Source organism: Penicillium nucicola (genome assembly GCF_028828085.1).
Source record: "Penicillium nucicola strain IBT 29836 chromosome Unknown utg000010l, whole genome shotgun sequence".
Taxonomy (NCBI): Eukaryota; Fungi; Ascomycota; class Eurotiomycetes; order Eurotiales; family Aspergillaceae; genus Penicillium; species Penicillium nucicola.
Window position 1 is genome coordinate 491,538 of NW_026643134.1, and position 27,259 is coordinate 518,796.

At 47.0% G+C, this 27,259-nt stretch overlaps 10 protein-coding genes across 10 annotated transcripts; 5 read left to right on the top strand and 5 right to left on the bottom strand.

The window, feature by feature from the left end:
- Window positions 1-5,286: 5,286 nt before the first annotated feature.
- On the top strand, window positions 5,287-6,474 carry N7511_008715 (uncharacterized protein; the record flags this gene model as incomplete). The annotated part of the gene is made up of 4 exons (XM_057131092.1): window positions 5,287-5,352; window positions 5,459-5,508; window positions 5,609-6,028; window positions 6,090-6,474. 4 exons carry the CDS (start codon window positions 5,287-5,289, stop codon window positions 6,472-6,474), a joined length of 921 nt encoding a protein of 306 aa, XP_056979080.1.
- Window positions 6,475-7,410: 936 nt separating this feature from the next.
- Window positions 7,411-8,704, bottom strand: N7511_008716 (uncharacterized protein; the record flags this gene model as incomplete). The annotated part of the gene is made up of 5 exons (XM_057131093.1): window positions 7,411-7,778; window positions 7,841-7,905; window positions 7,958-8,075; window positions 8,137-8,503; window positions 8,552-8,704. The coding sequence occupies 5 exons, from the start codon at window positions 8,702-8,704 to the stop codon at window positions 7,411-7,413; spliced, it is 1,071 nt and encodes a 356-aa protein (XP_056979081.1).
- A 2,024-nt stretch (window positions 8,705-10,728) lies between these two features.
- Window positions 10,729-12,095, top strand: N7511_008717 (uncharacterized protein; the record flags this gene model as incomplete). The annotated part of the gene is made up of 4 exons (XM_057131094.1): window positions 10,729-11,041; window positions 11,097-11,226; window positions 11,279-11,727; window positions 11,782-12,095. The coding sequence occupies 4 exons, from the start codon at window positions 10,729-10,731 to the stop codon at window positions 12,093-12,095; spliced, it is 1,206 nt and encodes a 401-aa protein (XP_056979082.1).
- A 242-nt stretch (window positions 12,096-12,337) lies between these two features.
- Window positions 12,338-13,446, bottom strand: N7511_008718 (uncharacterized protein; the record flags this gene model as incomplete). Its single annotated transcript, XM_057131095.1, has 4 exons — window positions 12,338-13,022; window positions 13,087-13,165; window positions 13,227-13,242; window positions 13,306-13,446. The coding sequence occupies 4 exons, from the start codon at window positions 13,444-13,446 to the stop codon at window positions 12,338-12,340; spliced, it is 921 nt and encodes a 306-aa protein (XP_056979083.1).
- A 269-nt stretch (window positions 13,447-13,715) lies between these two features.
- N7511_008719 (sugar porter family MFS transporter) lies at window positions 13,716-15,521 on the bottom strand (the record flags this gene model as incomplete). Its single annotated transcript, XM_057131096.1, has 4 exons — window positions 13,716-14,081; window positions 14,135-14,488; window positions 14,540-15,250; window positions 15,303-15,521. 4 exons carry the CDS (start codon window positions 15,519-15,521, stop codon window positions 13,716-13,718), a joined length of 1,650 nt encoding a protein of 549 aa, XP_056979084.1.
- A 443-nt stretch (window positions 15,522-15,964) lies between these two features.
- N7511_008720 (sialidase family protein) lies at window positions 15,965-17,146 on the top strand (the record flags this gene model as incomplete). Its single annotated transcript, XM_057131097.1, has 1 exon — window positions 15,965-17,146. The coding sequence occupies one exon, from the start codon at window positions 15,965-15,967 to the stop codon at window positions 17,144-17,146; it is 1,182 nt and encodes a 393-aa protein (XP_056979085.1).
- Window positions 17,147-17,378: 232 nt separating this feature from the next.
- Window positions 17,379-18,418, bottom strand: N7511_008721 (dihydrodipicolinate synthase family protein; the record flags this gene model as incomplete). The annotated part of the gene is made up of 2 exons (XM_057131098.1): window positions 17,379-17,900; window positions 17,960-18,418. The coding sequence occupies 2 exons, from the start codon at window positions 18,416-18,418 to the stop codon at window positions 17,379-17,381; spliced, it is 981 nt and encodes a 326-aa protein (XP_056979086.1).
- Window positions 18,419-18,693: 275 nt separating this feature from the next.
- On the top strand, window positions 18,694-20,773 carry N7511_008722 (Zn(II)2Cys6 transcription factor; the record flags this gene model as incomplete). The annotated part of the gene is made up of 3 exons (XM_057131099.1): window positions 18,694-18,840; window positions 18,885-18,988; window positions 19,045-20,773. The coding sequence occupies 3 exons, from the start codon at window positions 18,694-18,696 to the stop codon at window positions 20,771-20,773; spliced, it is 1,980 nt and encodes a 659-aa protein (XP_056979087.1).
- A 316-nt stretch (window positions 20,774-21,089) lies between these two features.
- N7511_008723 (aldo/keto reductase) lies at window positions 21,090-22,103 on the top strand (the record flags this gene model as incomplete). The annotated part of the gene is made up of 1 exon (XM_057131100.1): window positions 21,090-22,103. One exon carries the CDS (start codon window positions 21,090-21,092, stop codon window positions 22,101-22,103), a length of 1,014 nt encoding a protein of 337 aa, XP_056979088.1.
- A 585-nt stretch (window positions 22,104-22,688) lies between these two features.
- On the bottom strand, window positions 22,689-26,685 carry N7511_008724 (uncharacterized protein; the record flags this gene model as incomplete). Its single annotated transcript, XM_057131101.1, has 14 exons — window positions 22,689-22,736; window positions 22,872-22,989; window positions 23,047-23,161; window positions 23,206-23,821; window positions 23,872-24,083; window positions 24,138-24,512; window positions 24,574-24,722; window positions 24,779-24,875; window positions 25,295-25,423; window positions 25,477-25,556; window positions 25,613-25,760; window positions 25,814-25,923; window positions 25,977-26,469; window positions 26,544-26,685. The coding sequence occupies 14 exons, from the start codon at window positions 26,683-26,685 to the stop codon at window positions 22,689-22,691; spliced, it is 2,832 nt and encodes a 943-aa protein (XP_056979089.1).
- Window positions 26,686-27,259: the final 574 nt, after the last annotated feature.

Consider the following 27,259-nt stretch of genomic DNA (forward strand, 5'->3'; position numbering starts at 1 on the left):
ATATCTCAGTTTGCTGTACTGTACCAGGGCTCTCATTTTGTTTTTCAAGTGCTGGGAAGTCTACATAGATTCAGAGATGGAGGATTGTTGTGTTCATGATGCCTCAAGCATCAATGGTTCTGAAAGGGGCTCGGTTGATAGTTTGTTTGTACTCTTATTTTCCTTCACTCGGTTTAGGATCCTCGTATGAATGCAATTGTTTAATTTAAGAATTGGCTTATAACTTGATATTCGTACTGAATCTCTGTGCTTTATATTCCTTATATGTCGTCGCTTTCCGGGTTTCCGCCTGCTTTATCTACAGCTTAAGCCAGGGACCTTCACTACTTGCTTAACTTTTAATGATAAAAATAAGAATTATGGTTTGTAAAGGACAAGGGTTTGAACTGTAAAATGAAGAAAGGAATTGTTAAATGATCTAGTATGAAACGAAGGGCCTTCAAGATTGGCCTTCTAGAGAGTGGAGTTGATTATGCAGTTCCATGCCAAATGAAAAGATAGGATCTGTCTACTCCGTACAGTTGAACAAGACTTAAGATAACCTTGATAGATAAGCTGCAGGCCCAAATTGAACCTTAAGCGTGGTCCACTCCGAGAACCGAGTCTCCGAGGACCGACCCCGAGCTAAGCTGAACAGCAAAGACCAATACGAGTATTCGAACGATCTCAGACACAGTACTTACTACCTTTCCCCTTTTACGGGGCTTTGCTACTAGCAAATCAACTCATCACGAGTACTTTCTCTATGTCTATTTACAAGTCAGAGACCGAAATTGATAAGTCTTCAAGCTAAATCCGCAGGAAAGTAGATCTTAAAAAAGGAGCTTGTTCCTCATCTCCGTAAGTGGCATCGCGAAGACAGTCGCTGCGTTGTCCGCTTTCTCCCATTTTCACCCAAGCGGTGAATGCTTTAAGACAGACTGACTCCAATGCTTTGTTGGAATCAACAATCTCAACCTCTCTGTTAGTGTCGAGGCAGCTTCATTGAATGTGCAGGCAAATTGATGCGAGTTGCTGACCAGAGTTAAGCATGATCCCTGGCTTTATTGACAATTGGCGCAAATCACGGCAGTCAATTGAGGAATTCCGGCTTCACTGCAGTGTGTTTTTTTTCCTTCATGCAGTTACTAACTCCTTGTGGTTAAAGCCCCTCAAACGTACTGAATTGGTGGGATGGCAATGAATTGCGAAGAACCCATTGATAAGGCGGCATTTTGGGAAGACTTTAAATGGTAAGTTTCTCTGGAAACAGTTCTTTGGCCAATTGATATCGACGGTACCTGTCCAACATTTCCAACTGCACTATTGATCTTTCCATTTACAAAGAAGCGCTTACGAAGAGATTTCTGGCCCTCATCTCTTTGAATTCATCGCCTAGAAAGTTTTTCCTCCGCAGCTCACAATACTTTACGTGGCTATGGACATAAACAGCTCAAGCATCCACATGTCTGCCAGATGTGCGGGACATGGGCCTATACAGGACAACTCAACCTCACCCCTGACACTTGAAGTGCAAACGCATGTCGAAGATGACGAGATGATCATTGGGACATTCTTAGTTGGCTTTGGCATAATAACAGTGTTCACGCCTGCTAGGGGTTACCTTATCGATGCCTTCCCGAAGTATGTTGCCAGTGCCACTGCTGCGAACACAGTTTTGCACAGTATAGGCAGTACTCTGCTCCCACTTCCAGGGCCTCGATTGTACAATCGTCTTGGACAGGGGTGGGGAAACACTGTTCTCGCAGGCATATCCTTTCTCATGAGTGTATGATCATTTTGTCATTGAAATATGGGGAACCACTTAGGACACATCCGCGCTATCAACTCAACTTATGAATGATCTAGCTGGATCGAATTGGAGTGATGTAGGGTCTACAACAGACTTACATCCAAGGATGCCCACGAAGAACTCAAATCGACAATTTGTGGTCTTCAGCCATTTTTTAATTGTTCAAGAGTGCAAATGTCTCAAGTTTTGAGAGGGCGAGGAACGAGCAGGTAATATGCCTGTTCATATGAAAACTTATCTGATTAAGGCTTATATTCGCACCATTTTATCCCTCGAGGAGCCCGCGTTATGCCTATATATACAGCATCAGTCATGCCAAAGCAACCTTCCAGGAAATATCTGGGGATCTTGTGAAACGGATATTGCCAGGTTTGGTATTACTAAATAGCATGCCGTGCTTCACTTGGGACGCTTTGTCACTAGCTGTGAAATCTTGCTTCCATGGCACATAGTCAGCTTCGGATTTTACCTGTAGCAAATACATCATTTACATAACATTCTTTCCCGCACCGGAGATGTGACGCTATCCGCATCAAATATGTATTTCCGCCCCGAGAGATCTTCTTTGGCTCTTGAGCACATATCTTATCATTTTTAATCCTCTCGAAGTCACACAATTTCGTGTCCTACGTCTCTCATATCATTTTCAATGCGAAAAAGACCCGGGCTGAATGACGAAAGTCAACCTTGAGAGTAGGATCTCCTTAGAATTACATCCCAGGGTCTGATATACCGAGCCCAAGAGTGGCGGGCACAGTATCACAGATTGCAACGAGAGACACCGTCGACAGAACACGGAGAGCCAAAGGGCTTCCATTTAGCGTTGTGCCGTATTTTCGCCTTCCTGTGATGAACAACGGCCAGGAAATCATTGAGGTCTCGAGCATCAGGTTGCGGATGATCTCGCCCTGGCTATACGCTCTCCCGAAGAGAAAATCATTGAATGCACCAAGAAACGGCTTCTCCGGCTAGTCTCATTGGGCGCCTATGAGAGTTATCTAATTAGCGATCCGTCAATTGATTACCTGCTACCCCTTACCCCATATCAGGGCCAACGGATACTGTGCCTTCTTGACAACGTTGCTCTGCTAGGTCTGCCGGTGGAGGGGCTTTGCGAGGCTAATATTCTATCGCCTTTTAGCTTCAAGCGCCTTACACCAGAAAATCTGAAGTTTCTGCTACAACCTCTATCTCCAACATCCAAAACGCTCCTGTCACCGTCATACATGGTTGGACTTCTTTCCGTATTCTCAAGCACGCGATAATCTCATCAACTCAACTGGTTACTATGAAAAACATCAGTTCTATCTTGATATACTCGGCTTTTGGGACCCAGGTACATTAGAAAATATGATGTTGGTCTGGGGTGAGCCTTTTGATCTGCAGAGCTGGAAGGTGACAAAAAGCTTCATCAAAAGGTGAGGCTGGGTGATACGTGGATATCCAGATATTGAGAGAAACAATTATTCTCCGCTTTTTATGATATATTGCTTAAAGCCACCCTTATATATCTTGTAGTACTAAGACTGAGTAACTATTATATTTCTGATACTAAAAGAGCTATTTAAGAGGGACTTAAACTATGGTTTAAATATCAAGGTGTTAGAACCACCCCAACGGATTGCTAACAGGACGTGAGTGTAAGATTTAGTTACGTTGATACTGACTCTGAAGAGGGTGGGAGAATAACTGTATTGGAATTGTATTAGAACTGATTTTTGACCGAATTAGTCGGGTCCCTGGGGGCGGCCCGGGGGGGGGGGGGGGGGGGGGGGGGGCATCCTATGACTAAGTCCCTGAGTGTCTGATTATGTGCTGTCCCTATAATGTTCCCCGTAATTTCGGCGTGGTCGGGTTGCAGTGGCGTATCATTAGTTTCCCCCCACTGTCGCAAAGCCCATATTGTTTGGTCTGTTTTTCTTCTCTGGTCATAATAATCAAGCGTCAAGGGTGACTCTGAGCTGTGGTGTCGGTTGGTCGGGATGGAAGCGCACCATTCGCCATTAGATTTGGATGTCCCCGTGGATGTTGTTAAGCTGTGGGGAGGCCTCGATGTTACCCTCCCACTTCTCCAAGGTGGTCTCAGGAATATGTGTAAAATGTCGTCTATATATAGAGCGAAGCTGGGACGAGATATGAGACAATGCAGAAAGAAAACAAAAAAGAGAACAAAAAAGAGTGTGAAAACGGAGGCGCATGCGTTATGCCAGACTCGAAGAATGGGAGTCTGAAAGTCACACACTACATAGGAATGCGCTTAACACAGGATGTAGAAAGTGGTTGAAAAGTCGAACGACGGGAAATCGATGAGATAGTCTAGGATCGCAAGCATATCGGCTGAGCTATGAAAAGTATTCAATTTCTCTATTAGAAATGTTCAATGTGGCATGATGAGACTTTGGCTTAGAGCAATTGTTGACAGGTAGAAAGGAAAAGACAGTGAATCGCCAGGGTACATTAAACGGTCTAGAGGGTAGGTATCAAGCCTGGTGGGTGCTCCATATACCCTCGTAAATCCATTTAGATAATGTGTAGTCACCTATTGAGTGGAGATGATGCGTAGAATCCTGCCTTTGTTTACTAACTCTGTCCCTAGGTCCACTAAGAATATCTATTATTTCTGAGAGTCCCTATTCGCCTGCAGGTAACCGGCTAATACATGCTAGCAGGATCCGACCCACCTACAACCAAGAGAGGGTGGTTAAAATAGAGGGAAAATGTAGCATAAATTGGTAGACGTATGCTGTAAGGGGTATAGGTGATCTGCTCGGGGTACCAATAGTGAGAGTGGTTATGAACTAATATCTCACAGGAAAGCAGCAAATAAGCGTAAAAAAGCAGAAGGACAGTGACACCTTATGGACCATGGTGGAAGAATTTGAACAACGGTATGTCCAAATCCGAAAACTTTTCGCGGCTAAGACGGGACTCGGGACATATAGCCCACTGCGGTATATCCCGATCACCTAGGCAATCATCGGACCTAAAGCATAATTTCCAGACCCTATGCATAATATGATGTTTGGCCATACCATGTCGAAATATCTCTAGAGTTTAAACCCAAAGAAAAACAAGAGAAAAAAAAAAATCAACAACATCTACAATGCTTTGTCGAAATGTCCAGTACGTAGTACCCCGGAATTTAACGGAGTCAGACTAGATAGCGCTCGGACGGCGTCATTCCCTAGCATCAACATTGTATGAGCTTTAACTTAATAAATCCAATCTTGGAGAGAGATGAATCCTAGCAGATATCTCTGATAGATATACTCCATCTAACTTATAGACAGCAAACAATGTGCTGTCACATATCTTTGACGATGCCCAGCCACACAATTCCACCCCTACGTCAAAGTGGAGACCTTCCTGAGCTACGGAGGGCGGCGTGAACCACAATGGCAGGAATACAGTTTTCAAACTCTTCCGCATTTTTCCATCCCCATTTCCCGTTTCCATCTTCCACTCTCCTCTCTTCATCCCATCTTATCTTCAAAATGGCCGCCTCTACCGATGCCCCCCAGATGAGCCCTCTCAACTTCTACGGAAGAATCTCCTTCGCCGTACGTACCCTTGGAATTCCAACGACTCCCAACGCAATACACCTCACCCCCTTCACCCGAGCATCCTGCAGAGAACCCAATGAACAATGCAACTAACTTGATATAGGGAGCTGCTTGCTGTAGTTTGACCCACGGTGCCGCCACTCCTCTGGATGTGTGAGTAATCCCTCCAAATTCAATTGAGAGCGATTGGAAGCTATTGAAGCGTCGCAAACCAATAAGTGGTCGATCAATGCTGACGAACATCAACGTATAGCGTCAAGACCCGTATTCAGCTTGACCCCGTCACCTACAACCGTGGTATGATCGGTGGTTTCCGTCAGGTCATCCAGAACGAGGGTGCTGGCGCTCTCCTCACTGGATTCGGTCCCACCGCTGCCGGTTACTTCCTCCAGGGTGCCTTCAAGTTCGGAGGTTACGAGTTCTTCAAGCAGCAGTCCATCAACCTGCTCGGCTACGAGACCGCCAAGAACAACCGTACCGCTGTCTACCTCGCCTCCGCCGGTATCGCCGAGTTCTTCGCTGATGTCGCCCTTTGCCCCCTTGAGGCCACCCGTATCCGTCTCGTCTCCCAGCCCACCTTTGCCAGTGGTCTTCTCCCCGCCATGGGCCGCATCATGAAGGAGGAGGGCATCGGTGCCTTCTACTCCGGATTCGGACCTATCCTGTTCAAGCAGTAAGTCATTTTTGACGATAAGGTCATTCGGATCGCATTTTGGCTAACGCGCCTCTCACAGGGTCCCCTACACCATGGCCAAGTTCGTCGTCTTCGAGAAGGTCTCCGAGGCCATCTACGCTCAGTTCGACAAGAACACCCTCTCCGACGGCTCCAAGACCGGTATCAACCTCGGTTCCGGTCTCGTCGCTGGTCTCGCCGCCGCCGTCATCTCCCAGCCCGCCGACACCATGCTCTCCAAGATCAACAAGACCCAGGGCGCTCCCGGTGAGGGAACCGTCACCCGTCTCGTCAAGATCGCCAAGGAGCTCGGTATCCGTGGCTCTTACGGTGGTATCGGTGCCCGTCTCTTCATGGTCGGCTCCATCACTGCTGGTCAGTTCGCCATCTTCGGTGACATCAAGCGTGTCCTCGGCTGTGGCGCCGGTGTTGAGATCGGCAAATAAATCATTCGAGCATAATAGAGTCTGGAGGATAATAGAGACTGCCCTTAGAATTCCCTTTGTTTTACGCCTTGTCCATCCCCAACACACGATGTACATTACTTTGTCTCAATTTCTTTCAAGAACAAGCTCATTTTATTTTCACATGATCAATCACTTCATACGTAAATTTAAGTTGAAACTGGCAACAAATATGTTAAGATTGGACGGCCCGTGACCGATCCCTCAATGCATCAAAATCAACCCAACAGCTTTTAATCACACCTAGTTCTTCTGAACTACACACACGGTCCCAGGCAACCCCCAAAGCCATCTTGTCGAAAATGATGCTCTTCCGTTGACTTCCGGCGCTTTGACACTGAAATATCAAAGGCCGCAGACAGTAGGCACATTCGACTGCACTGAAATGAGAAAGATAGACTCGGGGATATCGCATTCCAATCTTCCAATGATAAGTCAGAAACTTTGACCAACTCATACCGAGAATCTAGGATAACCACAATAGTCGCAGACTGACATCGTACTTAGCAGCTTCCGATACAGTAAGTGGTGAGACGACAACGTCAATAATGAGTCTCTCTGACATGATTGTCGTATGAGATATGTTTCAGAGAAGCCTTCATGGTAGGAATTAATTGGAATTCAAGGGATATAGTTGATGTTTCAAACCATATATGGTACTGAAAGGAACTATGTCCCTTCCTGATGATGCGGGCACAAGAAGCACTGGGTAACATTAATTTCGCATGAAAAGCGTGAATTATCTTCCCCAGGAGGCTCCAGATGCAAGTCATAGAAGCTCTGGCCATAGGATCAGCAAGATTTCCATGAAAGTGCCAATAAGTTCATGTATTCTGACTATCCTCCAGTAAATACAGTTTCTGAACATCAAAAGAAAATAAAAACAACTCCTAGTACCATTGACATCACAAGGCATTCCTAGTACTTTTTACCATATGGCTCATATGTGACAGAGATTTCGTCCGTCCTCTCAATGCCAGCAGCCCCACGAAGAATGGTTTCGTCACTGTTATTGCCTTTTTGGTGTTTCATGACGGTAGTTTGGTATGCGCCACCCTTCTTCTCGATAACTGATGTACCCGGGCCAGGAATCGAAAGTATGCCATACTTCCGGCCACTCCCATACAAGGGAAGCTTGTAGGAACTGTTGCCACGGTTGCTGCTGTCTTTGCCATCCTTGCCGTATCTGACGCGAATGTATAGAGGTCGAAGAACGGGGATCGTTGAGCACATGATCGTCACGGTACTCTCGGTGGCAGACCAGATGAGCATTGGTACAGTATCATCTTGAGAGTCGTCAGTAAGATTAATGAAGAACAGTATTAAGAATAAGTGGCAAGCAACTCACATATGTACTCAGACGCATTCAGTCCAGAAAGAGCTACAGTTCGGACTATTCCACAGACTCCAGCGCTAGATTTTATCTGTCAGAAGGATTGCCGACTTTTTGATGGTTTGAACTTACAAGATTCCAAGACTCAGACCTAATGCCACGGTGATCTTCTCTTTTTGTTTCATGTTGAGATCCCAGACAACGAACCATGGGAGAATGGCGAAGGAAAAGTCAGCTGCGACAAACCATGCTTGAAACAGTGATTGTTAGAATCCAGAAATGTGAGCTATGTCGTGTGGTAGGATACTTACAGCCAACAGTGTAGCCAACCTTAGAAAAGTCAAGCCAGCACGTTCCCGGAACAGTTGGATTCCAGCTCCTCTCTACCGGGGTACATCGCACAATGACGGTCACACTAGCAAACAAGGTGATAAATGCAGTGATTGCAAGGCAGACCCGGATAAACCAGATCTGAATGTGATTTCGAACAATGCGAAGGAGGAACACTCCCACGGCTCCTTTTCCAACCCCAATGACCATAAGTCCGGCCACTTGACTGAACAGCTCATACTTAACTGCTGTAAAGTAGACATCTGGGTCCCCGACAGCAGCAAGCTTCTGTCCAAGGCCGTAGGTGCTTGCCACGGTCACGAAAACCGTGTACACAATTTGGAGAATCTAGTCGTTGTCAGTTGCGAACATAATGGGAATGAACGGCTCGCTTACCAGTGAGACAACGGCTAGATAGTCGTCAGCACCGACTGCGTTCAAGATAAACTTCCTTGTGTAGAGCCTTAGCCCTACAAATATAGCAAATACGACAACCTGAACCCAAAGCACGGCATTGGTCATAGGTCCTAGGCCACCGTAAACACCCATGTTGAATATGACTTTTGAATTCCTTGAGTCAATCAAGATCTCATTGAAATGATAGAAACAGACAAACCCCAGCGACAGATGAGCATCAAGTTGGGTATATTAGTATGAAAGTGTTTCTGATGTGTAAATTGGTCAACATTATCTCTCACTCCTACCCCGGAGCAAAGGTACGCTAGGATGTGATCATTTTGCCCTTCACAAATTTCCTCATACTATCTTTCGGCAACTTGAAAGGTACCAGAGGCCAAGAACATCGAATTGTGATCTGTAATGTGGCATATGAAACGACTAAGGGCACATGTCGGGCTGTCAGGGGCGTCCCACGGGGCTTCGGGATACCCATTTGTGTATAGGTTGACGCGGGTAAGCCTCTACCACATCCGCCCCACACGTGTGAGAAAAGGTTGACAGCTCACATTAGCCAGGATGATCCTATACAGTCTGTCCGCATATTGGATAGGAAGGGTCCGAAGGTGGGTCTGCAATTAAGCTACTGCTCAATAGAGTAAGATGCGGGACCATGGCGTTTCTGACAGATAACGGCCAAAAGTCATTTCTGGAGCGATGTGTTGCCATTGGTTACTGGAGAAAGCCTGCGAGAGTCAGGAGTACTCTCGCACATCCAATTGACGTAGTAAAGAAGTTATTGCTGGAAAAAAAAAACAAAAAACGAAACAGAAATAGGGGTCGATATCCTTCACTGTGCCCTATGCAAAGCCACCCAAAGAGCGGAAGATGGGCCTGCCCGGAGATGAACGATCCAGCTCTTGACCACTGTATCGGGATTCATGCGAACACACTACTGTCCGGAACATGGAATTAATGATAAATGGAAACACGGCCGAGTAAACTGAAAACCGAGACAGAACTAAGTCTACCAGAGCCCAGGCTCAATGCTGATCTCACTAATAGCACCAGCTATCCGAGAGCACACTTTCATGTTCCCGCTTCCCCGATTCTGTGGATCTACAGTGGCGTAACCAAAATACGGCGATTTTCCCTCAAACTTGACCAGATCGTACTGTACACAGGGCCTCTTCGCTTGGATGTTGCGTTTCAGTCATACATGATCGTAACTATAATTCTACCTGCAAGGTTGGTGGAGTGATGTGGAGAAATTCTCCGTTCTAGTCGGAGTGATTTCCACATCTGGTATGATCATAGCTGTCAGAACAGAAGTCAAAAATAAAAAACATACAAATATTGGCCAGATCGAGAAACAAAGTTTTCCAAACACTCGCCTCCTGATTTCTTTCATCCTACCGTTTGGGTGTTACATCTACAATTCAACAGTGATGTCTTGCGCTCGGAGCAGGTTGGCATCCGACATCTTCGGAAGTTGACACATTACCCAGTAAATCAATATAGGTTGACACCATTGAAAGGGGTGAAAGACTCAACAGCAAGTGATTTATTATGTATTCATCACATATGATTTCCCTAATCAAGAGAATAGTCGCTGTTCTTGCTTCATACGAAACGAGACAACAGTGATATATCCAATTTCCCTACATACAACATGGTACGAAGATCTGCGGAAAGAGGCAACCACACATCCTTAACTAGTATAGTTAATACAGCTCGACATTTTAAGCCAACTTCCCCACTTCGGATGATGGGATCAAAGCCGGATCGAATGACCGAACGTTCGAACGGCTGGACCGTACGGCACGTTCAGACCTTGGCGTCCTAGCGCCTCAAGCCATGAAACTACTACTGAAAGAGTATTCTGTGCATTGGTACTGAGCTAGTGTGAGGGGTTGTCGTTCCCAAGTCCACATGAGATTTGACTCCTTGCTTTTACTGGGCAACTGCCTATCCATTGGCGCTGGTAGTCAAAGGATAACTCCACTGAGTTTCCAATCACCATGTGAAAAACATTAGTGTCATGTCCTCTGTGATTATATATAGGCATTTGCTCAAGTCTGCATGCAGCTCCAGTCTTGCATGATCTTTTTATCCACTCTCCGGTACCTGTCACAAACACATCCTGCCCTATCCAAATCCGATCTGAGCAGTCTAAAATGCCTTCCAAAGCACCAACAGAGACCGAACGGATTATTAGTGCTCTCAATGCAGTAGAGCCCCAGATTTTCGGCGGAAATGAGGTAGAACGCCTCAAAGTACGTGCAGCGGCTCGCCGCTTGCTTGCCAGGGTTGAAACACCTTACGAGCGCGCGTGGGGCTTCTGTTTTGAGCACCCTGCTGTCTTTGCCGCTTTGCAAACTTGCATTGACGTAAGCCTATGGAAATCGTGGACTGAGGTCGGAGGTGGGAAGAAGACCATCCATGAGTTGGTGGAGCTCACCAGTCCAACTGTGGATACAAACTTGCTTCGTAAGTCTTCATCTCAAGAAGTATTTGTCTCATTTATCTAACATACCGGAAACAGGTCGTCTGTTCCGTTTACTAGCGGCGTTCAATGTAGTTGAGGAAACGTTTGAAGATACATTCAAACCCACCCCCTTCTCATTCGCTATCGGCGACGAACGCACCAAAGTTCGAGCTTCCCTGCAAGCAGCGTACGTATACCCTACAACTCGGATATAGTCATCTAGCTCATATCTCAACCAGCACTAATCAATACATTGCTGCCGGTCACAATCTGCCAAGATACCTCGCCCAGATCTCTTATAAGGAGCCCAGTGACTTCGTTGAGAACAATCACTCCGCCAGCGACCCCGATGGACTGAATTTCTTTGGTAGATTGCAAAAGAGTCCCGATTGCTTTGAGGCCTTTACTGGTCATATGGAAGCCTGGACATCATGGAAGACGCCCTGGACTAAGGTGTACGATACAACTCGTCTGCTTGATGGCGCCAGGCTAGAAGATGGCTCTCCACTGGTTGTTGACGTCGGTGGAAATACCGGAATCGACATCTCACACGTCCTGGCCAAGCATCCTGACATCCCCGCTGGAGCGTTGGTCTTGCAGGATCTTCCGGAGATCATTGCCAACGCACACGTTGATGAGAAAATCACGGCTATGGCACATGACTTTTTCTTACCACAACCTGTGAAAGGTGAGACACATCTATCACATTAAATTAAGCTCACAACTGACGTTCCCATTTCAGGGAGTCGAGCTTACTTTATGCACGCTGTTCTTCACGATTGGCCCGATGATAAGGCCACGCAGCTGCTTGAGAATACTAGAGACGCAATGATCGAAGGCTACTCGAAGCTATTCATTTATGACATTGTTCTTCCCCCTACAGGAGCTAGTATTAGCCAGACAACTATGGATGTGGAGATGATGTCGTTGCTGTCTGCCTCAGAGCGTACACAAGATGCCTGGAGTAAACTTTTGAGCGGGGCCGGATTGAAGATTGTCAAATTTTGGCCTGATCCTCAAGAGTATGAGATGATTATTGAAGCCGAGATTGTGTAGATACATTATGAGAATATTTTTTAGGAACAATGAAACGTCCTGACGCAAGATCCTTCACCTGGCCCAATGTTGCATACTGATAGCCCAGTATCATTCGGTTTGGCAGGAAGCTCAATACAAATTTCAACTCAAGCTACAGGTGAATAGAAAGGTAAACAAAAAGAAAATGCGAGCTGGGTAGGACAAAAAGGAATATACAGTGATATTTATGCCCTCTGCTTGAAACTATTCCTTCAATCATATTATTGCACATTCTCGTCATCATCATGGAATATGACTGTCCCCCACTGAGGCCGATTGAAACGCTTTTCTCCAAGCGTATCGATCAGCTGATCAATCTGTGCCATCTCTTGATCGTCCATCATGAAACAGCTGTGTAGATTTCCCACGATGCGCGCCGGATTGACGCTCTTTGGAATAACACTCCAACCTTTCTTCACACCCCAGCTTAACAGCACATTCCCGGAGCTACATGATCGTCTCTCTGCGATAGAACTGACAATTAGGTTGCTGTGAAGGGTGCTTCCACTACCTCCGAGTGGACCGAATGCTGTCTGATGAATGCCTTTCTCTGTACAGAGTGCATTGAGTTTCTTCTGAGGAAGCAAGGGTTGAATCTCCGTTTGATTCACCGCGGGAACAACGTTGCAGTTCTTGAGCAGCTTCTCAAGATTCACGGTTGAAAAGTTAGCAACACCAATGGCCCTGACTTTCCCAGTAGCTAGTAGTTTCTCCATATCGCGCCATGTGTCTGTAAAGTCCCAGTCTGTGTCATGTATTGTTCGGTCCTCTTTGCCGTATGTATCAGATGAAGCCGTTGGTAATGACACGGGCCAATGCATCATGTAAAGATCGACGTAATCTAGACACAGGTCATCCAAAGACTTTTGGAGCGCGGAAGTGATACGACGGTGATCGGAGGACCAGCTAATATTCGGGGAAGAGATTAGCTTCGATTGAATTTTTTTCGTGTTCATCCATTGCGACTCACAGCTTGGTGGTCACGAAGAAGTCCTCTCGAGGTACATCAATTTCCTTGAAGACTTGTCCAATTTCACCTTCATTGCCATCTATAATCGTCTCCGTCAGTTTATGCTTTTTGATCATATCTCTTTTAATGAAAAAACGCACATAAAGGTGCGCAATCCTAGAATTCGTAACCTCGTGTCAGCTTGGGCTCCTAATATTTGAGAGGGCCAGATTATCGTACAAAATGTCTATAGCCAGCCTTAAATGCAGCTTTCACAGCCATTGCTGCTTCACCAGGACCGGCTTTCCAAGTTCCAAAGCCAATTGCAGGAATCTTGGCCCCCGTGTTCAAGGTGAATGTTTTGTTCTGAAGTCCTGCCATCTTGAAGTATGTTCCAATCTATCATGATCATGGGGAAGCTACGTTTACTTTATTGTTCTTGCGGGGTTTAGAACGCCGCTACTGAAGCTTCCGGCTAAGCTTAAATATCGGAGAGAAAGCCGCAGTATTCAGGACTCGCTCCTACTCCGATCGCCCGGAGCGACGCCGCTGTTTACATCCATGAAAGCAAAAAAGTCCATGTGACATTTAATTGGTTGTGATGATCATGCTTTGTGACTTACTTCGTGAACTAAAAGCCGCGAAATGCATCAAACAGTTTCCACATGCTCGGTACGATGGTTTTTTGCCTGGTCTTCAATAGTTGGCCCGACACTTTGCAGCTTGGTGTTCATCTCTTCTCGAACATCGCGCCGCATCTTCTCCTCCTCGGTGGGATACGCATGTTTCCACATGGTCCATAGTGGGCGCTCGAACAAATCATCCATACTCTCCATAGACCGACCTTTCATCTCGGGCAAACAGAAGAATATAAACACAACCCCTAGGTATGTGAGCATTGCATATAAGAGAAATACACCCCAACCCATTTCAGTGATCATGTTTGGTGTGGCTCGTGTAATACCATAGTCCACAATCCAGTTGATGAAGAAACAAATAGCCATACAGAAAGATCGCTGCTTTTATCAGTATTCTTTGTACCAAACCGGTGTACTTGGTTACAACTCACAATTCTGGTTGGGAAGACTTCAGCTGCGACCACGTAGCAAGCGACAGAATGTCCGAATGACCATCCAAAAGCGTAAATATAGATCCAGATAATACCAACAATACCTCCGGCAGAGGTACCACCACTGGCCGTCGTTGTATCGGCAAATCGAAGATACAACGCAAGGTATAGCATGGCTGTTGCTTGCAGGGTCGCTCCCACAAGAAGTGGAATCCGACGACCAATGCGATCAACAAGGTACCCCACGTAGATGATTGTGACAACCGTCTTCACTACTCCGTATACACCAGTGGTAAGTAGGCTAGAGGATCCACTCTTCACACCGATCAAAGCAAAGATCTCAGGTGCGTAGTACTGTTCACCATGTCAGTCCTCTCAACAACCAGGGTTCTAAAGGGAACCCACGTTCAAGGAGTCAGTGCCCGTGAATTTGTGAAAGAGAAATAACATCACCGATAAAAAGAAGCGCTGAAAGTTGCTTTTTGATGTAAAGACATCTCTGAAAACAATCCAATAATTATGTCCCTCGAAGCACTCCTGTTCGTGTCGAACCTGAGCCTCGATCTCACGGAACTCAGTTTGCACATACTCGTGTTCGGCAGGAAGCTTGCGCAATTGACATATGTTCTTCAATCCCTGTTCAACTTTGCCATGGTTGATCAAGTAACGCGGTGTCTCGGGTACGAATGGAATCATCAGACAAAGCAAGGCACCAGGAATGATCTGAATGCCCATCGCTGATCTCCATTGGGAATCATCATGCTCAACTCCAGGAAAGGACCATTTCGCAACACCGTAGTTGACCCAGAATGCCAACATGAGAGAGCTCACAATCATCAGATTGTATGTCGCAGTCATCGAACCTCGAACTGATTTCGGCGAGTTCTCCGCCAAGAATTGGGGAGTGAGCATTGACGAGGCGCCAACTCCCATTCCGGCAATGAAGCGGCCAGCAAGAAGCACTTCGTAATTGGCAATCATTTGCATTGCTGCACCAATTACAAACACCAAACCCCAGCCAAAGACTGACCACTTCCTGCCGATATAGTCCGATGTTGGCGCGGCAAGTAAGGCACCGGCTGACCCACCTGCTGCGAGCATGGAGGCAATGGTCCCCTTTTATGGTCAGTAATCTCACAAATCGTTTGGTTTGGAAGAATGATCCTACCTTGCGGTCATCTTCCACTGCTTGAGATACGTTATTCAGCCCGAATGCATTCCTGAAAGAGGGAAGCGTCAGGATTCCACCGATATTTCCTGTGTCAAATCCATAGAAGGATCCTCCCCAAGCAACGGCGACAAGCAGGTAGAGGAGACGAAGATTAAAAATTTCCTTTGGGTCAGTCTTCGCCTCACTGCTAAACCATATGCTTGTTCCTCCTGCCATGGCGATGTGGAAGGTAGTCCTAACAAAAGTTGATGGGTCAAATTAAACAAAACGTCAAGGCTACCTGGTAGCGAGTTAGGACAGAAAACCACCGATGGTTGGATAGTGAAGCGGATTTATATAGACAGGCTTAATTCGTGTCAGCCAAACATATTCCCAGTATTTCTCAGATTCACAACGTTCCTATGCATGCCGAGACCTCCAACTTTCGTTCCCCATGGGGAAGTGGGGGACTGGAGTGGAAGCATCAGAGTCGGACTGTTTCCCGGATTTTAGCATAAAAGCTTCATCTCGGTGAGCAAGCCGATAGACGAAGGCTTCGTACTTGTTTCGGCTAGTGTCACACAGCTAGACAAATAAGCGAAGCTCCATAAAAGATTTGACATTTAACGTCGAGAGTTTTTACCATCTACTCTACTAGCAATTGATCGGAGCTAGCAACCATGGCGATTACCACGACTCTGCTTGAAGCACCCAAATTTGTTCCAACTCTTGAAAAATCACCGACCCGACCATACAGCTATCTCGAAGCCTATATTCCCGCGCTCACGACACAATGCCACGCCTCCAACCTGCTTAAGCTACCAAATGATGACCTACTCTGCGCCTGGTTTGGCGGAAGCATTGAAGGCCGACCAGATATCTGCATATACATATCGCGTCTTCTAGCGGGACAGAATTGCTGGACAGAAGCAGTCAAAATGACGCATGACCATACGCGCAGCGAACAAAACCCAGTCTTCTTCTGCAATCCCTCAAATGGGGAGATTCGACTATTATACACTTCCCAAGATGCAGGAAATCAAGATTCGGCTATCGTCAAACAGATAATTTCCGTCAATAATGGTATTACTTGGTCAGAGCCACGCGTTCTTTTCAGTGATCCTGGCACGTTTATCCGGCAACCTATCGTCATTCTTCAGGATGGAGCCTGGGTCATCCCGATCTTCAAATGTCGTGCTGAACCAGGTACGAGATGGTTGGGCAATGATGATATATCTTGCATTCGGGTATCAGAGGACGAAGGCAAGAACTGGATCGAGAAGGAAATTCCGAACAGCTTTGGCTGTGTTCATATGAACATCCAACAACTGAAGAATGGGTCTTATCTCGGCCTCTTTCGAAGCCGATGGGCTGATTGTGTTTACCTATCTACTTCGACAGATGGACTGGACTGGACGGAACCTCAAAAGACCGTTCTTCCAAATCCAAATGCGGGCATCTGTTTTGGTGTGCTTCCATCGGGTCGGATAGTTCTGGTGTACAACCACTCCTCTAAATCAGACGCCCTCGGCCAAAGAGATGGTCTCTATGATGATATCAGTGATGGTACTGATATGAGAGCAAATCAGGCTGCCAGGCATGAGAAAGAGGCGTTTTGGGGAGCGCCTAGAGCCCCGTTATCTATTGCCTGGAGTGATGATAATGCTGCTACTTGGAGGTGGAAGACCTTGGAAGAGGGAGATGGGTATTGTTTGACTAACAACAGTGAGAAGAAACTTAATCGCGAGTTATCTTATCCTACTATTTTTGTAGAGGATACCGGGACTATCCATGTCGCGTTCACCTTTTGGAGGCAGCGGATCAAGTATATGCAGTTGCGAGAGGACTTTTTCGAGACATGAGACTGTAAATACTCTTTATTGAATTGGGTCGGTTAATATAATTGACTTTACGGCTTTGGCTGTCAGGAAATTTCAGTAGCCTTATGCAAATATATTTAGATGGAACAGGAGCTTTATACAGTCAAGGAGATAAACGAACACAGAGAATACCCTCTGATATTATAAATCGAAGTGGCATATGAACCTTGGACTCAGAATTATTACGAGAAAAGTATATGTGTTACTCATATTCCTAAACAGCATCTGGCAAACTCTGCTCTATCTCCACTAAATGTTGCATTATCTTCACCACCCAAGCCGACTTCTCCTCGCCACAAGGGGCGTATGGCTTTCGAGGCCAGAAACATTTCGATTCAGTTATACCAGCGAGAGGGCCAGCAAAGTGAGCAGTGCCAAACTTGGTAGCTGCAATGCCTTCCTTGCATGCCTTTTCAGCTTGAGCAATTAGCCCTTGTAGTTCCCTCGCTTCCTTGATCTTCTCTTGGTTCCACAAGGAATACAACTGCGCAACACATTTAGGAAACACATTCGCAATGCCTGTGACGCAGCCACTGCCACCACCAGCAAGACAAGGAATGAGCCAGTCCGATGATCCAGCATAGACCGCGAACTGAGCATGGGTATACTCCTGCGTGAGTCGGGTCACCTTACCAGCATTGCCGCATGTCAATTTAACCCCAACGATATTTGGGTGTTGCGCGAGATCAGATAACGTGTCGGAGCTTATATCTATCCCGTTGCACATTGCAGGGAACTGTTTCACGTTAGAGATATAATTCACCTGACATGCTCCTGTAATCGGCAGAGACCCACACTGTAAACCACCACTGGTAATGTTGTTGCGTCCGCAACGTCTCGATAGAACCCAAGCATAGCATCTTTGGTAACAGCCTTGGCCCAATAGCTCGGCGGAAGCAGTAATCCAAAGCTTGCGCCCGCACTCAATGCATCCTCTGCGAGTCTGATCGACTCGTTTGTCGACTGACCGCTGATACCCGCGACAATAGTGAACTCTGGGCGACCGAGATCAATGGACGCCTTTCTGGCAACTTTAACCAATTCTTTTCTTTCTTCGGCGGACAGTAGGACTGCCTCCGCAGTGGTCCCAGCAAGAACTAGGCCATTGACACCGCCGCGGATGAGGTACGAGAAAAATTTGTATGACGCGTCATAATCAATTTCTTGTCTGACGGTGGGTTTGTAGAGCGAGATAACTGGACAGTAGATTCCTGGAGGAATGGATGAAGCTTTGTTTGCGATGGTAGAAGTCATGGTGTATAGCAGCTGAATTTGCGCCACGACCAACGACTATCTGATTTTCCTTATACTGTAGATCATACACAGGGCCAACCCCTCATAACTCGGCGAGTGTCCGAGATTTAGTCGAACTCAATGAGGGCGATCCGCATCTGCAAAGACTCTCAGCGAATGAACTCAAAGTCATTTCATCCGGCATTTAGGGCTCCCCCGCTTCTCCGTTCATAAACGCGGGCTGTTCCCCGGGTTTCTCTTCATTCTGTCACCATAGACTGTTCTATAGCATAGTCATGGTCAAACGCAAGCGGAACTTGACCGAAGATCCGGAAACCTTACCGGCCTCAAATGGCTCCGACTCGAAGGAGCCAGCCGTGCTTGATGTTTTGCCGGGGATCACCCGAAAGATCACAGCATGCGGTGCATGTAGGAAACAGAAGGTGTGAGATGACTCGAGTTCAAAAGTTCAAGCTAATAGGGGCAGATAAAATGTGATATGACCAATGGCGCACCCTGCAAAAGATGTCGTACTCGTGGTCTCTCTTGTGTCCTCAATAAAAGTCTGCAGTCGCTGGTTGAGGAAGTCAAGTAAGTGATCTTCTCCCTTGAACGTTGGACTTAGAGCCAAGCTCATTGTGTTCCAGGAATACCGAGGTTCTACAATGTGATATATCGGGACTCCATCAATCCTTAGACAACATCTGTCAGCACCTCAATCTGCCCCGACCAAAGGCTCTGCTATCGTCATCGACTGGGGATGTGATCACTATAGGTGAGACGAGGAATGAAAATGATGATCCAGAGCGAGGTGATGAGGATTGGGATGGTTGTGAAATATCTCCGCCCGATACTCCGTCTGCTGTTCACGCCCCGATCGACACGTATCTCGATATTGCCAGGCTAGGGAGCCCAGGGTCTTCTGAGAACACTCCACCAAGTACAACGCGACACAAGCAACATTCTTCCCCACAAGATCTTGTCAGCAAAGGGATCATCACTGCCGCAATCGCAGATATTTTGGTGGAGCGATACTTTGCACGGCTGGATCCATATCTATATGGGATAGGCAGTGGATATCAAAGTTCGCAGCAGATCCGTGACAGCTCTCCAATTTTGTTTGCTGCTATCTGCACAGTATCAGCACTACAGGATCCTCAAGGGCAGCGCATTTACGAGGTATGCAATCGCGAACTCCGCCGTCTGGCGTCGCGGTCACTATTTGAAAAGCACGATATCGAACATATTCGTGCATTATGCATAAGTTCATTCTGGCTGTCAGATGCGTCGCGGATTCTATCTAGTGATGCTATTCGTCGCGCAGCGGATATGCGCCTGCATCGCAGCTTTGATCATCTTTCAGTTCCAATAGATCATCGCTTGATGGCTAATAATAATGGGCCATTTCAGTCCATGCACGATACTGCAGCACTACAAGACCGCGTAAGGCTTTGGTATCTCACATTCATATCTGATCAACACCTTTCTATTCTTCACAACCGAGACCCGCTACTCCGCAGCGACAAAGAAATTGCACTGAACGCAGATATCTTTCTTTCTCGAGAGAACACAACAGACTGTGATGTGCGGATAATATCTCAAGTCTCCTTACTAGTAATCATGAGTCAAGTCCGAGACCTCCTAGGATCAGATCAAGAAACCCGAGTGCCACAGTCATTGTCAAACCAAATCATTCACTATTCACGACAACTTGACCGATGGTTCACAAAGTTCTCTGCACTCTTCAAGCCGGATCCCCGTATCGGTGATTTTCCCAAACGCGGTTTACAGATGCATTACCATTTTGGGAAGCTTTATCTCGGACATCAGGTATTCAAAGGCTTAAACGGCGAGACTATCCCACCATATTTCTTAACAGCAGCTAGTATGGCTCATGAAGCTGCCGTTGCAATATTCGAAATGATTCTGCACGAAGATCTTCAACAGAATCTCGTTGGAATGCCACATTATTTCCACATTATGATTGCGTTTGCGGGTCATTTTTTGCTCGAGGTATCTCAAGATTACTATTCGCAGTTGTCTTTCGCGCCTGATCAGAACTTCGAGTTGATCCAGAAAGTGCTTGAGTTATTCCAGGATATACCTGCTGTTCAGCAGCATCCGATTTGCAGAATGACCCCCGGCTTGACGAGGAAATTACGAGAGTGTATCAGTGTGTTGCAAAGGGATGGGCATTTACTTTCCTCAATTGGAGATGGAGCGGGCTCAATGAACTATACTCAAGACGCTGCTGATATGCCGCCACCGAGCTCATTCCCCTTTTCTGGCGAATCACTGGTGGCTCCTGTAGATGACTTTTTGTTGGCGGACTTTGGCGAGTTCACGTTTCCGGGAATGATGTCTAATGATATTTGAGCGTTAGGTAATTAAGAAGGTGTCATGGATTATTCGAATTTTTAGCATTACAAAGATGCATGTTTTGAATGAGAGGGTCTATGCTTTTTAGTGTGAACTTATATTTGCATGGTGCTAAACAGCCCGTTCGTCTACAGAACCTCAGTACGGAGAGCTCTCCGAGCACTCGGCGGGGAAACTATGCCCTCCAATATTTCATAGAGTACTTGGATAGACAGAACAGCCAGTTACAACCAAGTATCTACTGTCCAATTTCAGCATGAGTATACCAAGTTCGACCACATCTTTGAATGGGACTGAACAGCCATCTCGCAAAATGGAATACCAACGTCTGGGGAAAAGTGGCCTCAAAATCTCCAGAATAATCCTAGGCTGCATGACATTCGGCAATCCAGCCTGGGAAGGTTCACCCTGGGTCCTAGACGAGGCACAGTCCCTGCCACTCATAAGAAAAGCCTACGAGATGGGAATCAACACCTTCGACACAGCAAACACGTACTCAAACGGCGTCTCAGAAACAATCCTCGGCAAAGCCCTCATCAAATACTCGATTCCACGAAGTCGAGTCGTAATTATGACAAAAATCTACTACCCAGTTCTCGAAGAAGACCTAGACGCTCGACCAAACCCAGCAATCAACGACGGCCCACTCGTCAACCAAATGGGTCTCAGTCGGAAACACATCTTCGATGCCGTGGAGGGATCTCTCCGTCGACTGGATACAGAATACATCGATGTATTACAGCTGCACCGGCTCGACAGCGAAACCCCCCCGGAGGAGATAATGCGCGCTCTCCACGACCTCGTTCAGATGGGAAAGGTCCGGTACTTGGGCGCATCAAGTATGCACTGCTGGGAATTCGCCCGACTGCAATACATAGCGAAGATGAACAACTGGACTACCTTTGTGAGTATGCAGGGACTATATAACCTCCTCTATCGCGAAGAAGAACGGGAGATGAATCCGTTCTGTGAAGCGGAGGGGGTGGGATTGATTCCTTGGAGTCCGTTGGCGCGAGGATTATTGGCTCGGCCGTGGAACGAGGGGTCCGCGCGTGCGGATCAAGATGAGAAGAGTAAGAAGTGGTTTGTTGGAGGGCAGAATGAGGAGATTGTTCGTCGGGCTGGGCTGTTGGCGACGAAGAAGGGCTATGAGATTGGGGCGATTGCTATGGCTTGGCTATTGCATAAAGGGGCTTGTCCGATTGTTGGGTTGAATAGTGAGAAGAGGATCGAGGGGGCTCTGCAGGCGCTGGATGTTCCATTATCGAGGGAGGAGCTAGAGTGGTTGGAAGAGCCGTATTTGCCTTTGGCTGTTCAGGCTATTTGAATGGGCGTTTTGGCTCAACTCTCTGCTTATATCGACCTCTCACGGATTTTGCTTCAAGTCATATTTTTACTGGCTACTCTATTGTGTGAAAGCACATCTGATTGATTGAGTGTAGCCCGCATAATGTAGGACACATTGCAATTATTTGAACTACCTGCAAGATGTCGAATGGATACATACAGCGCGGATTGAATCCAGCCTGCAGCACCAAGGGGATACTACACCGATGAGATATGACATGTAAGAAAGCTGATGCAGGGGGATGTGCATCATCTGAAAGGGTCCCGAGGGACTGCTCAAATGAAAAAGGAAGGAAAGTTTCAAATCTAGTTGCTTGTCCAGTGACAACGCAGAAGATAGAGAAATGGAAACCAACCTTTGGCCTCACGTTTAGAGAAGATTCACCGTAGATGATGGCAACTTGCAAGCACCGTGAGCTGAATGTAGCCCTTGGTGTGATAGGACTCGACAGTCAGGTCAGAGACTTTTGGTAACTTCAAGACATTCGGATGGGTTCTGTTATTGAGTTCAATGGGGACCGGCCCCGGCGCGGTGGGTATGGCAAAGGGAAGATCGAGAGGCTATTCAAATAGGGGTGGTGGCATGGCGTTTCGCAATTACTTCGGACGAGCCCTGGAATTGATGTTGGTATTAGTGCTTCTTAGTCATAAGAATCCTGGAAGATTGTCCCGCGGGACGTTGGATAGCGGATTCTGGGATTGGTCTCTAGCCAATAGAGGATCGTCTCGCTTTGTTCTGTACACTTACGTCCAGCTGGCTGATGTTCCGTTTCTGACCGGCGGCTTCCGTTCTCTTGCCAGCCTTCTTCTTTGGTCGAACGGGCTTCACCTCACCAGGTTCAAAGACATCTTCGGGCAAATCAAAGCTGAGAAGGTGAGTTGCGTTCAGTTCACGGTGTTGAAGTGGATAACAATAGACTTACTTGCGGGTGTGAGTGACAGCGAGTTCCATGACTTCGGGCTGGAATCCTGTCCACGAAGTGCAGTTGGACTTGAAGATGTTGGCATCAGTAGATATATCCAGCTCTCGTGATTGGCCTAGAGGAGTTAGAAAAGTTGCATAGGGTCAGCGGAAGAATTACCTGGCTCGAGAGGCTTGAGCTCTAATCCGATGTAATACGTGGTAGTGTAGACGGTGTGGCCATCAGGCTCCAGCTTAGTCTGGCTTTCGGTAAGCTGTGGGACCTCTGCGTTCTCGAGGGTGTTCTGGATAGCAGCTTGGTGAACGGCATCCTTTGTCTCATCAGTCATCTCAGTTTTAGTGCCTTTTGCCTGGTACTTTGTAGATCCACTCTTAACAGCCTCCATCTGTTCCTCGTTGGTAATGGTATGAATTCTTTCAAATCCCTTGGGGAATGGGTGGGCAACTGCAATGATTGGTTTGCGGTCAAGAGCTCCGACAAGATGGCGCAGTTTGGACTCGACAAGACCTGACCATGCTGACTCGGCCTCCTTGGTCTTGCTAGAGGCAGTGATGCTGATGTAGTATTTGTAGTCATTGGTGAAGAAAGTGTGGCGGGTGAACAGGTCATTCCACGATAGTTGCTTCATGAAGATCTTATCCACCATGTCTCCTCCTCGCTGGAGTTCCCTCAGGATGACAGCCTGTGTGGACATACTGATGTTGTGAGTGGCACACATGGAGGGGTATGCGGGAGTGATGATGGGCATTAAATGGAAACGATCACCGAGATAGATCTGATATTATAAGCGCATGATTCAAAGAAAAAAGCGGGCATTCTGCGTACCTTAGGGTTCCAGACTTTCATCTGGAGCGGACCATCCTCAATCTGCTTCAGTAAAACGGGCTGAGGCCAGCTCCACTTGTTCATGATACGGAAGAACTTGCCCACGATTACAGAACCGCTTGCTTGGGGGTAGAGTTGGCAAACTCGAGCAACCAACATAGCCCACGCGACACCACCGGGGAAACCCACGATGTTGGAATAAATTGCTCGTCCTTTAAACAATCAGCTCAACCTGAGACATACCACCATACTTTAAGGTCACTTACGTTGGGCCCAAAGCTTAATTGCGCGCAACGCGAGACGGAATGTCTTTTGCTGAGGCACAAGCTCCAAGATCTCATCCGTGACACGAGTTCCGTTCAGCGACCGAACCTCTCTCTCGTCCAGTCCTCGCAGATAATCATTGTTCTTCAGATCCAGGTTCATCGGAATCGCAGGGATAATGAGACGTGCGAAAATCAAATCGATGCTGATTCCACACAGTTCGAGCTTGATGATGGGAACGAAGGCATCCGGCACCGGTGTCATTTTCTCAATTGCGCCTTCGCTGGCCATTCTCTGGAGGATCGGAGGAAAATCGGAGAAGAAATCATCGATCAGGACATGCTTCGGTCCAACCACCAGGGTATCGATATCGGATCCTACCAGGAACCAGGTCAATCAATGAACGACATGCAGAGTTCGTCTTGGGTGGCAACTTACCTGGGCCATAAACACCCAGACGGTAACTTCCATACGTGAAGATTTTACCCCCGGAAGCCTCAACAGCGGCATTCGACAGACCCTTCTTGCGACTGACGACCTGGACGAACTCCACCGCGACGCGCTGCAGCAATTGAAGTACTTGCTGTCTATGTCGACATTAGTATCAAAGCTTTCAAGCTTGGCCATCTCAAATCGAGCACACCTTTTCTCTGTCTCGGCCGGAAGCTCGAAATTGTTCTGAGCCTTGAGCTCCGCAATCAGATCGTCGTTCGCCGCGAGCTCGCTCGGAGTCGGCAAGACTGTCGAGATTGGGGGGTGACACCCCACTGGCGAGCGGTTGCTGCAGCCATGGTAATTATGTATCAAGTTTGGAAGAAAGGATTGCCGAGGACCGTGTCGCGGTAGGGATCGTTTCCGAAGGTTGGCGACGATGGAAGAAAAACGACTCCGGAAATGGATAACGCCACGCTTGAGGAAAGATTCAAATGAGAGCGATTGAGCAAGTTGGACCAGCGCATGCGACGCAAAGTGAGTCAAGAAAGAAATGACGAGGAGGATGCGCCGACATGCAAGGTTCGCCGGCGCTTCTTGGTTCACGCTTACTCAGGCATCACATGATCGGTATGCGGATTTCAGCGATGGTTACGCTTACCCCGGCTGCATTTTGGCATCCTCAATGATATTCCTTTATATTCCTGACTACGGTCTCACAATCAACCTAGCATATTCTTGATCCTATCGGTCAGAGAGCTTACGCCATCCGGTCCGTGGTTAGCAAAGAAGTCGGACATCTTCTTGTCAAGCCATTCAACATCATCCTTGCTGTCACCCGGACCTCCTGCCCAGTCTGCAGATTGAGTTAGCTTGAATCGTTTGTGATTCTATAGTATATTGACTTACGGCCCCAGATCGAAGGGAAAACATCCAATGTCCCAACACCAGGTTTCATACAAGCAACCTCATACTCTGAATCCTCCGGTCTAGATTGATGACACTGTCAGTTTGACCAAATTGAAGAAGGTTTAGTCCAACATACGGGAAATAAAGATCGGTCTTGGCCGGCAAAACAAGTGTCTTGGCTTTTATAGCAGCCATGGCCTTTTCAAAGTCGCCATTATACGGCTCCTGCTGCGAGACATCTCCGTTTTGCCAGGTTTGCAGCATCACCAGCAGATTTTCAGGATCTGGCAATTTTGCGTCAGAATTCCGAGTTGACTCATGTTGGTCCCAAGCTTACCTTTGGAGCAAGCCCATTTCTCCCAGAAGTTGACCATGAAATCCTCAAGATCCTTGAATCCGAGAGCAGATTCATGCAACTTATGCCGATAGAAAGCCTGACTCAAACCCCTATCGAGTTGTGTCAGAGATTTTGCACCACCAGAGTTGCTCCGAGCACCTACCATCCGGCATAAACACGACCCATAGCCTTCAGCCCAACGTCCTTTTCCTCATCTGTCCAGGCAAATGCTTCTGGAGCATCCCTAATCCCGAGTTGACCAGCCCCAGCAGAACGAATCTTCTTTGCCGCAAAAAGCGAACTCTTCACGCCTTCCAAAAAGACCTTGTTATGCACTGATGTCTTGGCCGAAGTACAGAATGGAATGACAATATCCATAAACTCTGGATACTGAGTCGCCCATTGGAAAGACTGAGCACCACCCATCGACCAACCTACAACGGCGCGAAGATGCGTAATGCCAAAGTGCTTGGTTACAAGCTCGTGCTGCGCTCGAACATTATCGTAGAACGATACCTTTGGGAATGGACCCGGAGCAGGCTGGTTCGAGGGGGAGGACGATTGGCCATTTCCAAACAATGCGGTTACAATGATGAAGAATTCCTTAGGGTTGAGGAACTTGTCTTCGCCGATTAACCAGAAGTTGTCCGAGATGGCTATCACATCATGTCAGTATTTCCATAGAGAGAGAGACCGCGTACAGGATATAACTGTCCTGCATAATACATACCTCCCGAAAACCAACTTGGATAGACAATAGCTGGAGACTTGGGATCACCAAAAGTCTTGTATGCGATATGGGCATTATCGATCTTCTGTCCACTCTGAAGGTCCCAGTCGCCCAACTGATAGGTTTCGTATTCGTCCGACATATTCCGTCTTGCTATGTTTTGTGCTTCTGAATATCGCCAAGAAATGTAGTGATTAGAATAAGCTGAGACGCAGATGTGCTTGCTTTTATAGTTGGAGATAGCACGACCCCGCTCCTCCGCACGGCTTGAATCGGAGCTGTGGCATACTCCGACAATTTGTCACGCATACTGGCTACGACTACGCTTTCAATTGTAAGACTTCGGAGAGTTATTTACTCGACACGGAGGAATGCAGGCTTGCTTACAATAGTAGTTCTCGGCGACTGTCCGTGGTCAGAGGACCCCACTCAAGCTTGGAGCATAGGGATAATCAGAGCTGCCACTATACTGCAGTAGAAATAAAGGTCAGATCTTTATATGTCCTATGCTGTAGCATGTTACTTGAGAACTTGCATTTTCTCGCTCTAAGTTTCCTCGACTGGGAGTTTGTTTTCTATCATAGCATCGTCAAAGCTATGTAAAGCTCGGCTGGAATACTAACCCAAAGTAGAAAGTCAAAAAGCCAAGCTTCGAAAATCAGACACTAGTGAAATTTAGACAGCTTTGATTAGGGAGCAAGTGGGATGCCGAGGAT